Here is an 18,281-nt window from a genome sequence, read left to right as displayed (position 1 = left end):
CGTATCAGACTTCCTAATTATTTATTTATTAAAAAAACAGCTACAAAATATCAGGACATGTTCAGATTTTAATAGATTAAACTTGTCAAGAGGGTATAAATAAAAATATATTTCAAGCAAGATATTTTTAATAAATGTAGCCTCTATAATACTAGTTTTCTGGAGAAGCACAATTAAATACGATTAAAAACGCCAGTTGCGAAATTATATTCAATTTTCAATACTAATTGTATTCTGACTGCAAGAAGAATATATATATTGTACCTACTTCGAGAAATACCTTCGTATCAAAGCGAAAAAAATATTGAACTTGATAGTTACCAAGAAAATTGACTCCCACGCCATCCAGCGTATAGGTATTGCCATCTTTCCATCCACCTTGTAGTAATCACCGCTGTACACTTCATTTTCCGTGCCAAAATCGGATATTTTGATTTGGTAAGCTTTACCTACCAAACAATTCCTGAAAGAGAAAAAAATTAAATTATTTTTTTTGCATTAGCCAATGGTACCATCACGTAGGAAAACTATTATTTCTTTACACAATGTATACATTTTTTTCTTTGCATAATGAAAGTAGACACTAATAACGTCACTTGTTTCACTACTATTTCATCGCAATTTGTTACATCACTGAACCAGAACCATGCTTTATTGATAGCCATCAAGGAAGCATTTAATCTATTAAAGCGCTCGAAGTTAATTGAAGATATCACTTCTCGTGACATGAGGGCGATTCTGTCTGAAGGCTGATGGGGCGCGCTACTTTTTGTGATGCCCAGCTACAACGATATCTATCAGCCGGGCATATTACGTATCTATGACGGGTCAAATAAGAATACAGATATGCCCGTGTTGGATGCTGGCGGCTCACCAAAGGACTCCAAAAACCCTATAATCATCCCATTACCGTTGATTGGCGGTTTAGCCAGTTTCAGGGCGTCAGAGGTTGCCTTTCCCACGAACGCGTTACTGATGGGATTGAGAGGAGGGGGTATTCCTTTCTTAGAATTCTCTCTGAAACTATCTTGATCCACATCATACACTCTTGCATCTCACGTGCCGCATTTGTTATTTCGAATGTTCACGGTTCACTAGAGACTGTCTTCCAGTGATTCATAGATTCGTGATTGAAAAGATATCGGAAAATTTAAAATTTCACGGTTCAGGAACCGTGTTCGAATCGGTAATAAACCTGTTCGGACGTCAAATTTACATCTTTACATGCGTTTTAAATTCATCTACTTCAGTCGTCCCATTTTAACCTAATTTCTGTTAGGTTGTATTTTATTTGCATCCCGTTTGCCTTGGTAAATGTCTATAGAAACGGCGATGAAGAGGCATAGGTTTTATCTGTAGTAAAGCCGCGTGTTTTCGTGCAATTAAAGATTTGTAAAAGTAATTCGTAGCCAATAGCTATAAACCAAACTGTAGCATATATCCCTATTATCTACAGGATTTATCCTTTTGTTTACCTTAAACGAATTGAATTACGCCAAACAATAAGCTTCGTGGCCATTTTTAGGATAGCCGCTAATACCACTGACGGATGAATGTAAGGGCGAAGAGAAATTTATCTAGTTGTATCTAGTTCTATTTAGAGTGGTACTTACATTTAAATCAATTATTTGTACTTTTAGCAAGTTCGTTCGAGTTTCAAACGCCACGGTGGTACGTGCTATTTTACCACATTGTGCTTTTTATTATTGATAGTGACTCCCTCTCTAACAGTTTTCATTGCACTATTTTATTGATGATCTGGACCCTTATAGACCCTGTATAATGGCTGTATTCCCCAATGGTATACCCAGCTGCCGCAAACCCTAGTAGTATCAATTAATTCTCGATGCCAACGACTGCTGATTTAGAGGTTTCACGATTCAAGGCACAGCCATGCTTTCATTCCTTGGAAAACGCATCAAGCTCTGGCCCCCGATGCCTGGGTCCACTTCCTCCATTTTACGACACTTCTGTGTGCACCGCACCTCCTTATCTCCCGACGAAATGCAAGGTGACGCTCCGCGGCGGTCAATATTTCAAAGCAGCCCTCCCAAAAGTATTTCCTCTCCGCAAACGGGAGGAAGTCGTCGGGCCTCCGAAGTGTTCGTCCGCATTGACTCGGCAGCGCACCAGGGCGATAAAAAAGAATGGATCACGTGCGTGGGAGGAGAGGAAGGATCGGTTTCCGGTTAGATGTCCGCTAGACGCGAGGCGGACAGTTAGACGGGGGAGATATCATGGGGAAGGGAGGGCCCCTCGGTCTGGAGGAGGCTGTCCGCTCGAAACATTGTTACCTGCGAGACCGCTTCGTCATAAATTTCCACAACGAGCTTGACTACTCGCTGTTACGAACAAAAAAATAAGCATTGAAGACAACAAGGAAGTGGAATATTAAGGTCCTTACCTCGTGGCTAGGTCTCGGTGCACGAAGTTGAGCGTTTCGAGGTATCGCATTCCGGATGCGATTTGTGCGGCCATATAGAGCAGGCAGTTGAAGCTGAAACAAAAAATAAAACAGGATTAAATACTGTGATGCATGTTTCCTTTGAACTTCAACGCACGTCTTCAAAGAAGCATTTTTATAGAGTTTGATCGTTTGAGAGATGGAAGTCAAGGAATTTAAAGTACGGTTTATAAATATTTTTATTTGCCATTCTATATTAATTGATCTCCTAAAAATGAATACTTATTGTAGCTTTCACTTTAGTACATTTATTTGGCTACATTACTCATTCATATCATAATAATTGTAGTGAATTCACTCCTATGATGTATTTGAGATGAAAACACGAACCTCTGAATAAGGAATTTAGTAAAATCATGTTTTGGCACGCATATATATTATTTTAGCGAATCAATCTATTTTTCCGTGAGGCCGAGGATAAGGGTCTGTAAAATCCCTCCAGTATTTTTAACGTTCGATGCTGGATAGTGCGCTCTCGTATTAAGGAATAATCAAATAATTACGCCGTACTTGGTTAGGTGATGATCATTTCCCTATCATTCATTCATATAAAAATTTACTCATTGATAAATAATACAATTATGAGCAAAAATCATGAGTTCATGGAAGGCCAATGAATGTATTAATTGGGGCGTTTAGAAAAGAAGTTAGAATATGGCACATTCATACTCAAAAATGGTATCCAAATTACCCGCTAGCATTACTTGTGCATTACGTCTTGGTTATGATTGCTAACCTGAGAGTCTTGACCCCTGCAAGGTGATGGGTTGGCGGTGGCAGTGTCTTAGCGACAGATCCCTCCGCAGGAACGTGCGTTTTCAAGAACTGGTTGAGATCGCCGTGGTCCAAGTACTCCATGATGACGCAGAGGGGCTCCTCTCGCGCGCACGCTCCAAGAACGCGAGCGATATTCGGATCCTCTAGGGCTGCCAGTATCCGAACTTCTCTCTGGAAATCCGCCCTGTGACGAAATAAAAATAGAGTTAGATTAGAATTACATATATTTGTAAAATTTTGAAGACTGGTACCAAAATCATACTCGAATCCTCATTTCCAACCAGGTTAGTTATGTGGTTTCTTTCCATTACTCTGAAGCGTCTTTGCTAAATTAAATTGCACCGTAAGCTTACAAAAAGAGTCATTTATTTGACATAAATGGAGGAAAAATGCCCTGAAATATCTGATGAGAATAAAACATAGCTATTTTAATGTTTGAGAATGATTATAGCATATTATTTTAGCATAGCTGGTACAGAGTGAACTAAAATACTGGATAAAACTTAATTTTAAAAATATTCCGTCATATCTCTGCTTGAAAAACACCCTAATTCGGCTTTCAAACATCTATGTACACTACCTGAGTGTTAGAAATTGATATTAAATATACTCAGTAAATGTGATGAATTTACTGGTACACTCCAAGTCCCGTAGCCACCATCTCTTAACACTTCAGTAAAAGTAAAGGTGCAAAATTGTTTTGTGTGATGGAATTGCAGATGAATAGCTTTGCTCATGGAATATCCACGGGTGAGGATGAGGTAATGGCTAATGTCGGTTCTCTCCAGTTCTATGGGGTGATGATAAAAATGAAAGCCTGCTGCTGCTGTCAGTCGGGAGATCCCACGGCGGATGAAAGGCCTGGGGTCGCGTCCATTATGCTCTTACCGTGCTCACGCGTCTCCGCTCTTTTGTCGGCTGCCGCTCTTTCGCACGCCGCCGCACTTTTCGCTCGCCTCGTCGACCACCATTCAACTGCTGAGCAGCCTCCCAACCCCTCTCCCTCACTCTCTCTTTCTTTATTAAAACAGGCTGCTTGATATAACTAGAATTTCAACATGATTCTCATGCAAATCAGGGGCCTGAAAAAAAGCTGCGTAGGTTTCTGCCCGTGGAGAGTTGGCGGTAATTGAAGGGAAGCCGACGCAGTTCTTGAGAAGGGTGAGTAAAAGTCAATTTCGTAACGTCTTCAGGCAGTAGTCTTGCATCCGTCGTCAAGAAAATTGCTTAATATAGAGTAATTGCCATTGGTTATTCCATCCGCCTGGTGTCTCGTCCCTCCAGCTGACAAAATTCAAAGAAACACGTGTAGGAGGGGTGATTTCTCAGTTTCGTTTAACTTATATATTACTTCGTTTAAATTTCCAGTCTTCAAGCGAACTGATAGAAAGGAAGGCGACAGAATTCCCCCCGAATCCTGATGAGCCCCTCAAATACTTCGTTTTTTACCTCTTTACTATGGAAATGGTATATAGAAGTATCAATGTCACTCAGATCCCTAATGGAGTAGCACGCAACGTAAGTTTATACATGTTTTGCAAAATACAGGACCATATACTAGTAATTTCCTAAGAAGTATGATGTCAGGAAAATATGAAGAATACATCGTAATACGTCATAATACCTAGTGAGAAATACTGCAAAAACCCAAAGAGGATGCAGGAATTGAAAGCCGTGGGAAAGTTAAGCGCTCGCATTGAATAAAAAGGGATATAAGGCTACAGTATACAAATACTAGAATAATTCCTTTATACTTGCCTAAGGTAGATTCAGAATTTTGTTATTTTTCCAGTCCCAGCCTACGTAAAAAGTGAAATCATTATGTGCAGCGCAATTCAAATCGACCCCAGGGTGACAGGTAAGATTGAGGCAAGATCTCATCGAAAGGATCTGTCGTTGGCGAATAGGCAGAAGGGGCTAATGAGAGCGCATGTTGAAATCAAGCTAGGAAGGATGGGAGGTAGTAACGAGGGGGAATGTGCGATTGGCGTGGGAGTCGCATGGGCGGTGGCGACCATTGGAGGACTACTTGAAGCTCGTCGATGCGGAAGCTTGGGGAACTCGTCACAGGTGGTTGACGTTGCCGTAAATCAGATTCGCGTTAATTGGGTGCTGCCTCTGAACACGTGCGACAGCTCCAGAAATCCCTCGAGAGCCCGCGAGAAGCGTTGATTGCGCTATCAAAGCACGACCATGTTGTACTGTTTTTAATTAAAACCACCCTCCCTCCCACTTGATTAAGACCCCTCTTTCTCTCACCCCCTCCACGGTTTTCCTACATTTCTCTCCTACTTTAGCCCTTTCCTTCATCCCTCCCAACCCTCCTCTGCTGCAACCCTTTCCTCCACAAAACTCTAGCTCTCTGCTCAGCCCCTTACGTTTCTGTGTAACTCTTGAGACATTTCAGTCCCTTTACAAAGCTTTTAAGCCTTAACGTGCCAATGAGTTTTGCATTTAATGCGTTGCATTGAGAAATGGATTCTGTTAACGAGTGCAAGCTCCGTAGCGTTTTATTTTCAAGGCGAGCGTTGGTGAAATGGAGGATAAATGTGTATGGAGGTCTCGGTTCCGGTAATGCCTTTCATTTACTAATAAGAGGAACATAATTTACTCCCTTCTTCCAAGTGTTTCCTAACAAAGTTTGAAAAATAGGAAAATCAACTGCACTAGTTAAGCTTTAGCCAAGATATTGACGCATTATTTTATTAATGACATCTTATATGAAAGACAAAATTGATGGCAAGGTGAAAACTCTTCTAAGTTAGTCGGTGAATGCATTTAAGATGAAATGAAACTTCACATGATCATTACGTCTGAAAATTGACAGCCTTGACGAATATCGCAGTATGGGCTACATATAATTTTAGCGGTGTTAAACTGCTACTGCAACTACCATGCAATCAACTTTCTTTGTTGCCTGACTGACGAGTTTCAGTGAGCCCAAGGTAGTTAAATGTTATCATATACCTCGATGAATACCTTGGAAATAATAATTCAAAGGGTGTTATAAAAATAACATCCTTTGCTCTTAAAAATAGTTCTTAAATCTAATTTCGTAACAAGTTACTGCATTTTTATCAATCGTTTCACATACCCGCGTTTTTAATGGAATATAAATATATCGTGTCGTGTAGGTTATTTCAAGTTTTACTATATATAATACTTAATGCCCTCCCATTCCTATTGTTTATGTTAGTGGTTATTATTCAAACTGCGTCATATAGTGTGTGTAATAACTAACTCAGAAAGTGAAAAAATTATTAAAACGGTTTCTCGGAAATATATTCTTTTAGTAAATTTAATTTTCTCAATCTTATTATAAGACAAGTTTGTAATTTATCATAGTCAAACTTTGAATTCTACCAGGTAAATTTTGCTATTACCACCTCTTTTGTCATACTTTCCACTACTTTCTCCACATAATGCACAATTGATTGAGCTATTCAGTGGTGAACAAACATTAGCACATGTGAACCATAAAGCACAGTTTCCACAAAATGGCAATGAAATTAATAATTCCAGAGAGATATAAATACTAGTTTGCGGTAAATGCGTCACATTTTTTAAAAATTTAAGAAAATGGACCGAAAATAACTTCGCAGAATCATTTCAGGATAGACTATAGAAACTGCGTTCAGGAAAGGTTCACTGCGGATTGGTGGCTTGGCTGAGCTCCTCACATGGAGAGAAGCGACTCTAGACGGTACATAAAACGTCCTCAGCTGGTAGGTGATTTTTGTCGAGCGTCTGGCTCAGCATTCTGTTCACTTCGAGGTTTATTTCGCCACAGTGTGAAAGGGTGAGTGGTTTTTAGCAACATTGCTCATAGAGTGCCATTCTTTTCATCCTATGTTTAAGTCTCCCGATGAAACCTCGGTAGAACCCCCAGGCTATCTCAAATGTTCTGCTGCTCACGTAAGTACGCGACTCAAAACTATTTAATGCCATTCCATCCTAACCTACCAACCGGAAGTGTAAATTATGAGAAACCTGACGAAAGCTGTCGCGTAATCCGGTTCTCGCCTTTCTTCTATGTTTTTAAGCTTAGGGTATAATAGGTATCCTATCTATTCTCTCTCGGTCTCAAAAAATATGTAGCCGACTGGTTTTTTTGGGTTTGTTCTGGTCGTCTTTTCTTTAGGGGACCGTCGAATAGCTAGTGTGACAAATCAAAAGATGTTCCGCACAGCCTTGTGGGTCCTGTTTCTTTTGAAAATAAGTGCCTACCCTAGTCCATGAAGGTCTGAAGGATGCTGGGCAAAAAACATGAACCCTTGCGACGAATTGACAATTGCGTTTGCTCCCTGGAGAAAAATACGTGTCGTAAGAAGCAGGCCATAGAGTCGGTTGATCTCAGTGATTGCCATCAAGAGGTAGTGCCTCCCGGTAAAAATGTAGCCTCCTTTGCGAATGAGCTGAAACCACAAGATCTCCTAATTTAGTGAGCGCCAGAGTTGCTGCAGGAATTTTAGCTATTTCTGCCACAATTTTAGGTGGAGAATTGATTCTAAATTCAAAACCTCACTCTAACATATGCATAAAAGTATAAAACAATCGTAGGCAAGTAATTGTGAAATGATAGAATGATTGGAATTTTATAAGTTACTTATTTCAGTATTATGAGATTCATTTCGTACAAAGTGACTAAAAACATCGTTTGTATGTGTCAATTAGGGTTACCGGAACGTAGACATCTGTACATCCTTCAGCTTCTAGGGTTGTAAATAGTATTTTAAATTGTTTTAGCCAACTGTAAACTCCTTGAGCAGATTGTACTTTTTGTCGTCCATCGATTCCATGGTTAAAAATAAACTCTTGATATCATCACGGTGATAGCAACGCTGGCCCATGTTTCGATCCATTTATTCACGAACCTCTTTTTTCCAAATGTTAATCACTCGATTATTTATTACTGTGCCAGTTGGAGCAGAGAGTTTTATACAAGGTGCTCGAAAATTTTTAATTTATTATATTTTCCATTTTAAGTTTAATTTTGTGACAAAATCAATAACATAATTATACATTTTACTTTTCACCCAGCTAAATTTTTCATGTACGAAGAAAATGAGGCGTAACTGTACGAAATTCACTGGTAATGAGTAATGGAAAACCACAAAATCATTTAATGCATTATTGCGAATATTACTGTGCTTCTCATTCATTAACTCTATACCCTTTGCTGCAACAGGATTATGAGCGGCTTTTTTGATACCAAGCAGGCAAGTTTTAAAGACATTAAAAAAAGACGATTCAAGAATGCATTGCTAATGAATTATCAAATTCAATTTGGTCCTCGGATAGATCGCCACTATTTCTTTAAAGGCATCGGAAATCTTAATATCAACGCTTATTAGTAGCTCATTAATATATTTGGTCTTTATTTTAAAATTTGTTTAGTTGTAAGCCATTGTCTTCTTTCCTCATGTCCTCCTATTCAAAGCTGCAATAATGACGGAATGATATTATTCATTGGCATCACTCCTTTTTTTCCCTCATTCCGGATGAGAAATACACGCTTATTCCAACCAACCAAGTACTTTTTTTGCAACTCGTTTCGGGTACATTGACGTCGCGTTCACCGCACGGGCATAATATAACGGAATCGTTTCTTTTGTGCATCAAGAAGAGTATGAGCTATGCGAGACAATAAATAAATCCCGGGATCCTCCATCCCTCCCTCCACCGAACACGCGCGCTCCTGGACGACTCCATTCATACGTTTAAGGGAAGAGAAAGGTAGATTGATGTCTGGACCACTCGGAAAACGCGCAGACGCTGAACAAATAGTTTTTGTGATGTTCGTCCAATATTGCGCCCGCTCCCTTCCCTACAAACCATTGTCCCTTTCGCTGCGTTATCTCTTCTTTTTTTTTCTCTCCTCTGCGATTGCATTGTTACTATTTCTTTTTATCCGCTTACTTGACTGCGGGGAAATTTGTATGAAGCAACAAAGGTGGCCGTTGACGTTGTACGGAATAGAATTCTTACGTCGCTGGGGACGGTGGTTTGCTGGTTGGTCCCCCACGCAGAGGAGCGCGTGTTGTCGGGCGGAGTGGAGGAATGCTGGCTGTCGTCCTTTGTTGTGCCTCCTCGCCGTTTCGCTCATTTCACTCGAAATCCGTTAATCATTGCGATCCGGACAAACGGCGTAGGGGGGAGATGCTCTTTACATGTTGTCCTGTCTCCAAAGTAGGATGTAATACCTGTCCGAGTTTTATTAATTGCATGGAATGTAATGCATCACTTTGGCTAAGCTTTGAAGCTTAACATACCCGTCATTAGTATCCGTTGTACAATTCACATCGTTTTTTTAAGGTTTATTATAGCTTCAGATATATCAATTTATTATTCGATAGCGAAAGTAAAACTGTGGCTAAGTGCGTGCGTATAAGTGTGTACATTTTCTAACTTCCAAGTAATGCAGCTAGAAATCTATTATCGTAAATCAATTGCAAATGAATCATTCCTCAGAACCTAGACGTCATTTTCATACAGTTCTTTTGAGAAAAGAATGATACGAAACAGCTCAAACAATTTGAAGTCAGTTTTCTGAATTCTAATATCGAAGGAGGATATCACTTTTCAGCTACAGGGCAATTTTTCTTCCTTATAGAGGAAAAAATGTTTTTATTAGCATTTAATTTCAATTTACAGCGATGGATTCCGCGGATTCACCTTTGCTTTATTCCCGGATTTTCTTCCACGTCAGTTGGCTTGTGGGCAACAGTTTCGACATTCGACCTTAAGTTTCTGTTGTCCACAAGCCAACTGACGGGAAAGAAAACCCGAAAAAATGTAGAAATCAATCCTCCTCACTTTCTTATGTAAATTTAGGGACGATATTTTTGTTGCTGCCTGTAAGTTTTTTTTTAATTAAATTTACTATCGTGGGCTATTTTTTTTAATAACATGAATTTGCAACTTGAAAGATACAATCGATTTTCCTAGATAGTATTCTATATAGCTGGATTATGTGGTTTTAGAGGCTTTATTTGATGTCTCTCGTCATGAGTAAGAAGAAATGTCTCATCCACCACTGCGGCCAGTTGCGGCTATCGACCCACGATGCCCATTTTCGATCGCAATTTTGGGCCGGACGTCCCCGTAAGCCCTCGAGCATTTGATTTTTAATTGCAACGCCTTCCGGCATTCGTTTTTATTACGGGCTCGCAATGTCCGCACCACCTCCTCACGCAATCCCACCCGCATCACAATGGTTTCTTCCATCCCATCTTCCTTATCGTTTCCACCTATGGCCTCCTTCCACCAACATCAATTCTTCCCCGAATGTCACCAGAGGAAGCGCCACGTAAAAGAAGGCGCTTGCCCCTCGTCCGTCCCTCTCCACGGTTAAACATGCACCCTAGTCACGTCGCGTCGCGCCCGCGTCAGCCTGTCCAGAAAATACAGGAACTCAGGGAAATAGGTTCATGAACAGAGATTGCTAGACGAGTTATAGCTCGTAATTTCCTCTTTTGGCACGCCAACGCATATGTTTTTGACCTAACCATGCGAATTGCATGCCCTGTTGGACTAAATAATTTTAATCTAACCTGGCAAGCTGAAGAAATATAAATAGCTTTTTTAATTATATCATAGGAGAGGAAAACTTTTGGTATTTGGTTTTATTTTTATCGTGCTGATGGGAAACTTAAGGGCAGGCAGTGGCGTACTATGGGCGGTTAAGGTGATTATTATTATTATTATTAGGGCTAAGGAGGCTATGGTCCCCCATTGGGTTGAAACACAAATTAGATAAAATCGAAGTGTTTGGGTATTACCACTTTGTACAACAGTATTTTACTATATTTTCCAACATATTTACCTACTTTTACGAATTGAAATACAAATTAGCTCTAAACTTAGGTACTATTTTAGACTTTTTGGTATGTTACAATCCAGTGGCAGATCCAGAGAGGGGCTAGAGGGGACTATAGTCCCTTCTTAGGTGTCCAATTTACACTGGAAAAAATCGTACTCTTGTCTCTATCCCTGATCCGCCACTGAGGGCAGGCACTTTGCACATTCCTTTCCAGCCAGAGCACCAAAGTAATTTTGTTCTCGGTGTATGACCGATTCCTTTTTCTGGTATTTTTATTTTTTTTAAATACAAAAATTTGAGTAACTTGTATTTCGGTCATTTTATGAATTAATTATGAATACGACAATGATCAAACGTGGATGCTCAGAATTTCTGAATTCGGATGTGGCAAAGTATTCAATTTTTGCCGTAGCTTTTGACACAATTTCAAAGTATCCCTCTCTCTTCATTCTTTATTTTACATAGTTAGCTACCTGATTCATTATTCCTTCCACATCAACTCACCAGATGCATCTATTCAGTGCCACTGAATAAACTTTTTTTCGGGATGGAATTCTTTTCTTTTCATTTTGATTAACCTTAAAGCCATTGCCCGAAGCAAGAAACAAGTTTTCCTTTCACTATTTCATCAGCTGCCACCTGCAGCTACCACAGTTACTCAGGTAAGAGTATATAATGTCTCTAATAAACTGTCTCATTTCCCTCTAGAAAAAAAGGTTCGGTGATACATGATTTTGATTATTATCTTGAAGAAACATTCATAGGAAACGCCAACCTAATTCATGTTTGAGCAATCGACACTTTCAACCACTGAAGCATAAAATAAAAAGCAGTTTGCAGTCATATACTAGAGTAGTTGTGACAAAAAACGTTAGAATTGGTATTTGACCATTCCTTTCGTTTGATTGAGTGTATAAAATTTGTAGCTGTAGGATTAACAATGCTTTCACACAAATATAACGTAATAGTGGCCAATTTTTGGGTAGGAACCTAAAACTTTGTCAAACACGTGCAAATGAGATAAAAAGACGCTAAATTCTCCATTGAAAACATTTGATTGCTTTCGAGTGAGTGGTAAAGAGCGATTACTGCCACACTAACGAAAGGTTTAGCTGCGTTTTGCAAACGGAAAACGGGAATTTCTTAATGGAACTGCCTCTTAATATATGGCTGCATTTCCATTTACTCGTGCTCCCGGCAGCAAAGTGGTTTCACGCTCTTTCCTACTCTATACTTGCCAGTCTGCGGAAGGAGTACAAAAAAAAATACAAAAGAACCAAAAAAAGTTGGAATGAGAGTGAGAGAGAGAAAGAGAGACTCTCATCGAGGACAAGAAAGTAAATGCAGGAGTAGAGGAGGAGGAGGGGGATGTGAGGAAATGAGTAGGGAAAGGGGTTGGGGCGAGGGAACACTTAACTTCCTCCCTTTTTTTTCTCTCTGTCTCTCCATCCGACCCAAGGAATTCCATTAACAAGAGACCAACCACCACCTCTTGAACTCTTGAGCGCACCCACATACGGGACCGCGGGGAATGCGACCCCAGAAAGAGAAATACGCGGCAGTGAAAGGGTTTTGCCGGGAATGGATCTCAAGGGGTGGTTGAGTGGGAGAGAGGGTGGAGGGGGTTCAAAGAGACATCTTACTTTCCGCGAAGCATGAAAGACGTTTTTCCTCGCAGGAAAAACAAGAGGAGGAGGGGGAAAAAAAACAAAAAAAACTAGATGGTCGAAGTCAAAAAAGAACACTGGAGAGAAAAAATCGAGTAGAATAAGGTTGAGCATTTCGCCATTACCCATTCTCGAAAGGTATTTCACCTACCCAGCCCCGAGTAATTTTCTTTTTTGCCCCACCCTTGAAACAGGACAAAAATAATTAAATGAAGAATGAGGCAAAAAAAAATGGAATGAAAGTACCGCGAATCCACCTCTATAGAGGGTCGAGTAGGCACGGGTTAGGTCGCGTGAGGACGCGGAGCTAAAAACATGCGCCACCCTAATCGCTGCTTCTTTGTGATTCTTTCCCGGCTCGTGAACTGCACGAGGGTGGAGGCGTGTCGTGTGGGTCGGGCGGATAAAGAGCGAATGTTATGTCGGAGTAGTGGACTTGGCGAAGGAGTGCATGCGTAAAGGAGGAAGAGAATGGGGCGCTGAAAGAAGTGAGTCTAGCAGACCCCTTTCATATATATATAAACGCGCCCTGGACTTAACGCTCCTCGAATCCTTTTATTCCATTTTTTCCCCTCTCTTCTTTCTCTCTTTGCGCTGGCTTGCGTCCCGGGTGTAAAGCGACGTCGACGCAGCTGGCCACTTAGCTAAGCATACACACATACAAGCTCGCGTCCACGGCAGTGATCGTAGTGAGAGAGGAACACCCATCAGGTGCTCGCCCCGAAGCTCCACGACCAAGTTCAGGCAGCAAATCCCGCTCTTTCAACTCTCCGACGCCGCTACCGCTTGAACTTTTACCCACACTCCGTTGAGTCTCTCTCTCTCTCTATTTATTTCTGCCGTCTCGTCTACTCGGCTTTCTGTCTGACTGCACTCCACCTCACCCCTCCCCCATCTCAAATGCAAGTGCAATCCCCTTCCCATTTCTTTTACCGTAGGCACTCCCCCGCTAACTATCACTCGTGCTCTTCATGGTCGAGCAGCAATGTTTTTGCTGCAGTATGGTTGGCAGACTCGGATAATTGATCAGTGCTGGCACTAATGTAGTAGGAATCGTATCTACATTATGGGAGGAATTTTTTACTTTCCATCATAGTGTAGGTACCTTCTCGTACGGTTTTCATCATCTTTCTATTTGGAGACGTCATGAATGTAAATGAGGGAAGTATTTATGCTCAATTCTGGTTTATTCAATTGATTTCACTATAACTAATTCCATTCGCTACCGCTTCCACTCGGGATTCCTCCCTGTATATCTCCATTAAAGGAAGTATTGTTAGTGGAAGGGTTATCTACATTATGGGAGGAATTTTTTACTTTCCATCATAGTGTAGGTACCTTCTCGTACGGTTTTCATCATCTTTCTATTTGGAGACGTCATGAATGTAAATGAGGGAAGTATTTATGCTCAATTCTGGTTTATTCAATTGATTTCACTATAACTAATTCCATTCGCTACCGCTTCCACTCGGGATTCCTCCCTGTATATCTCCATTAAAGGAAGTATTGTTAGTGGAAGGGTTATTCATCGTAGGGCTAATCCAGGACTAACCACAAGATTGGAAAAAGTTTCTCTGCGTCGCTATGATTCACAGTCATGACTGAAAATAGGCCATCGGCTAGGGAAAATTACTATCTTTGAAATTTATCAGATACCTTGGGCACGAAACTGTGTAATCAAGCCTAATTGACTGAAATCACATCATAACACTGTGGTAATGTTTTCCAACATTACCATTTGGAACAGTAGGGACTGAAAAATGAATCTAGTCGGTTTCATATTGAGGACCGTATTTCTTTTTACCTTATAACCACAGATGGATGTGCTAAGTCGAGCCTTATGCCTAGCGCACACTATTTCTGCAAGTGACTCAGCCCATGATTACATAAAGATTGGGAACATAATGGGAACATTGATTAGCAGAGAAAATTCTTTGGAAATACGGGACAAGGCAATCACTGTTGTGGTCACTCAGGCAATTTCCAATCATTTTTCTTGAAATTCAATGACTCATTCAGAGTCAACCGCTACCCGCAATTTCCAATCGGTAGAAGCTATCGACACCTCGTGGACAGTTATTCGGAGATATTTTGTGAAATTCAATTTACGAGCATAGATTTTCAATACAATGGTAACTTACATCTGCGAAAAACTCGCTTTTTTATGTTTACGTGTATTTTTAAACTCTTGGCTAACTTGCTGGTTTCTCACTGACTTGCTGGTAAATGAATATAAAATCTAAAATTTATTGTAATTACAAGCATTTCATCTGGTCAGAATTCCAACAAAGAAATGGAGAGATCTCACCGACTGTAAATACCATAAATATGCCACTCTCAGATTTCATTCAGATGATTTTCCAGGAAAAATCAGTTGCCTATATAATCAAATAATACTTCAGGTGATTTGGAAGAAATGGATTTCAGTTAAAACTACTTACGTATATCCTTGGATAACGGCAAGCGATAAACGAACGACGTACATATGTGGTATGCGTAACTTGAATCGGTGCCAAAGTCAAAATTTACTTTATCCCCTTCATAAAATAGATGGCAGAGCAGACGACTATCTTCTTTTGCTTGAAATTGCGCGAGCGATCAAAACCTTGATTTAGTTATTGGGAACTAATCAAGAATTCAAACAAAGAACCTTAGTACACATGTAATAATCATTTTCCCAGAAACCCTGTTATTAATTATTGGCAACTTGATTGTTTTTCAGGGTACAATTGCACATTGCACGAATCATTAACAGAAAGTCATCCGCAACCCAAAATTTCCTTGTGGGACAAAATATTATCACCTGGAGGACCATTTTCTGAGTGCTACTCTGTGAAAATGAATTTACGAGGATGTTTTTCTATCACCACATAGTCGATTCATTCTACGAAAAATATAGAACTTACATCGTTGAGATTAAAATTATTTTAGATCCTTGGCGCGTTAATAGTTTCAGGATGAGAAATTAGCCTAATTTGGAAGCATGAAACCCATTCGCTTTTTGGAAAAATATACAATTTTATTACCTCAAATGACAACATGGGTTTGGCTTCGATATCTATTGAAATTAAGGAAAAGCTACCGTTAATGTATTAATTTTTTTAAAGTTTTTACGATTTACGCCTAAAAATATGAACTCACATACTATTTTTCACTGTCTATTTGGCCGAAAGTTTAAGAAAATATAGCATATAGGAAAAATTAATGGAACATTCTAACAGGAGCTAACAAACTCTAAATTTTAGCGAATAACATTGCCATTAGGAACAAATCCCTCGACTATTTTTATGAAAGCGTCTGAAAAGCAGTGGAAAATAATTTCCTAACCTCCGTCTTGGTATTTCTGAAGCAGAAACGAAGTCTTGAGGTTCAGTTGTCAGTGAACACATCACGAATTGAAATAATACGTCGATATGCGGATGCTTTCCGTCATTTTCCGGAAACTGCGTAATAACTAAACGAAGATACAATGGTTATTCAATGCCCAAGTGATACATAAATGCATGAGGACAGAGCGATGAACCTACTTTTCTTTCTCCGTGGCGTTGTGCAGCAGGAACTTGACGGCCACGAGTCGCTTCCCTAGTGATGTTGCACAGCCGTACTCCGGGATGCCATCCGCTTCCGCGACGTACACCTGCGGTTGGAAAGGAGAAAATCCAGTCAAGTGAGCTTTTTTTCTGAGTAAAGCAATGAATTAAATACACATGTGCCGCTGATATCCAGAGGGGACTAGTATTCCATTCCCATTCTAGTGTACACTTGAGTCGCCATTCACCAAAGCCAGTTGTGGGAATGCCTTGGGGGCGGCTATAAACTCCTATAACATTGTCCGAGGTAAATGACCCATTATGGAATGACGACGAAAGACTTTCAAGGTGCGATTTATGTGCACTGAGAGCAACGACTTCTGGGGGATATCTTTATCTCCTAATTAATTTCTCATTAATATGACTAATTATTATATCCAAGAGTCGGTTATTTCGTAATATTTTTTACGAGGAAAATATATTTATCATGGTTTTTTTGCTCGAGGTTTTGACTCTCTCATAAATATTTAGCATTCTTTATTAAGTAATCTCATCCAAATTTCCAATTCTCTTGTACTATCTTATATATAAAAATGAATCGCAAAATGTGTTGGTAAGCGCATAACTCAACAACGCCTGGACCAATTTGGCCAATTCTTTTTTTAAAATGTTCGTTGAAGTCCAAGGATGGTTCTTACGGCGAGAAAAAATCGAATAATTGCCGGGAAAACCCTAAAAACAGCCCTTTGCTTTTTCACATACAAACGTTTTCTAATCTAAAATAAAAGAAAGTCGAAAATCGTGTTAGTTAGAACACTTATAACTCGAGAACGGCTGCACCGATGTCAATGAGATTTGGTTCTTTGGATTCGTCTCAGGCGGGGTTAACATATAGGCCATTAAAAAAGGATAATTTCACAAAAAAATTCATCTCTTTCATATGGACATGCTTTTAGGAGTTATAGTAAACAACAATTGATAAGTCGGTCAAAACTACAAATAAAATAATTAGTTTTGTTTTTACCACTTTAATAACTGAATTTCGTAACAAAATAACATTTTAATTACTACATATATTCAAAATATTAATTAAATTGAAATCAAATTTAAAAAAAATTAATTCGAGCTAATCGTAAGCCCAGCCGTGGCCTAGCTCGAGTTGACACTTCACTACCGTGTTTGTAAACAAATCTCCAAGCAATTGTTGACAAACGGTAATGTCCGTGTTCCTGTCGAGGAATCGAGTAGTTTTAATTCATTAATGATTGCAAATTAGTTTCAGCGGGAGGTGAGCTCATCAACAAAGAGTTCCAGAATATGATTGATCACCAAAATAATCTAAGATGGTTGATTTAGCGAGCAAGAACGAAGATGTGGATGACTAAAACGAGGTAAATTCAAATAGTTCGTACTCTGCATGGGTTCGAATCTTTTAAATGTGTTACAAACGAAGACGAAATCACCAACTATCTATCTGAATATTTTAAGTCCTTGGACGTACCTGGCTTACCAAGGCACAATTTACAGAAAAAATGTAGTTTCTGTGTTCATGATCTTTTGAAGCATAAACCAACCATAGCTATCCAACGGAACGTGTTTGGTGATTAAAAAAATTGGTAATGAATGTGATTCACGTAACTTTACTCAAAGGAAATTCAAAGGTGAGGAAGTCCTCATTCCGAAGATTCCATGATCTCAATTCATATGCCCTTATGAGCTTAAACCTATTCAATTTCCAATTCGTGTTGCATTCGTGATAACGATTAAAAATCGCATGGTCAGTCTTTCAGTTTTTGTGTTGTTTGTGCTCATGTGCTAATGAAAACCCATGATTTTCTCATGGTCAATTTAACGTGCTATGTTCACGAGTCGATAAACCATCCTCTGTATTTCCTCCTTCGCTTCAAGTGCGTAGGTGGGATATGGGGTTTTGGGCGCAGCTAATACTACGGGTCTGTAGGGTATAGAAAACTCGCTAAGGTAAGCGGGAAGTGTGGGGGCACTTCCCCCAGACATTTTTT

The 18,281-nt window shown here is 39.7% G+C and overlaps 1 protein-coding gene across 1 annotated transcript in view; it reads right to left on the bottom strand.

Moving 5' to 3' along the window:
• The window catches only part of LOC124159508 (discoidin domain-containing receptor 2-like), a 574,242-nt gene that overhangs the window by 3,384 nt on the left and 552,577 nt on the right, over positions 1–18,281 (bottom strand). Inside the window, exons 16-19 of the mRNA XM_046535367.1 lie at positions 16,258–16,367; positions 3,201–3,425; positions 2,405–2,497; positions 322–463 (exon numbers count right to left, since the gene is read on the bottom strand). Of these exons, the coding sequence (XP_046391323.1) occupies positions 322–463; positions 2,405–2,497; positions 3,201–3,425; positions 16,258–16,367 (570 nt within the window). The remainder of the gene's footprint in view (positions 1–321; positions 464–2,404; positions 2,498–3,200; positions 3,426–16,257; positions 16,368–18,281) is intronic.

The sequence above is a fragment of the Ischnura elegans genome, chromosome 1, assembly GCF_921293095.1.
Source record: "Ischnura elegans chromosome 1, ioIscEleg1.1, whole genome shotgun sequence".
NCBI lineage: Eukaryota > Metazoa > Arthropoda > Insecta > Odonata > Coenagrionidae > Ischnura > Ischnura elegans.
Note: the sequence above shows the minus strand (reverse complement) of the source record. Positions and strands in the feature narration are given on the sequence as shown.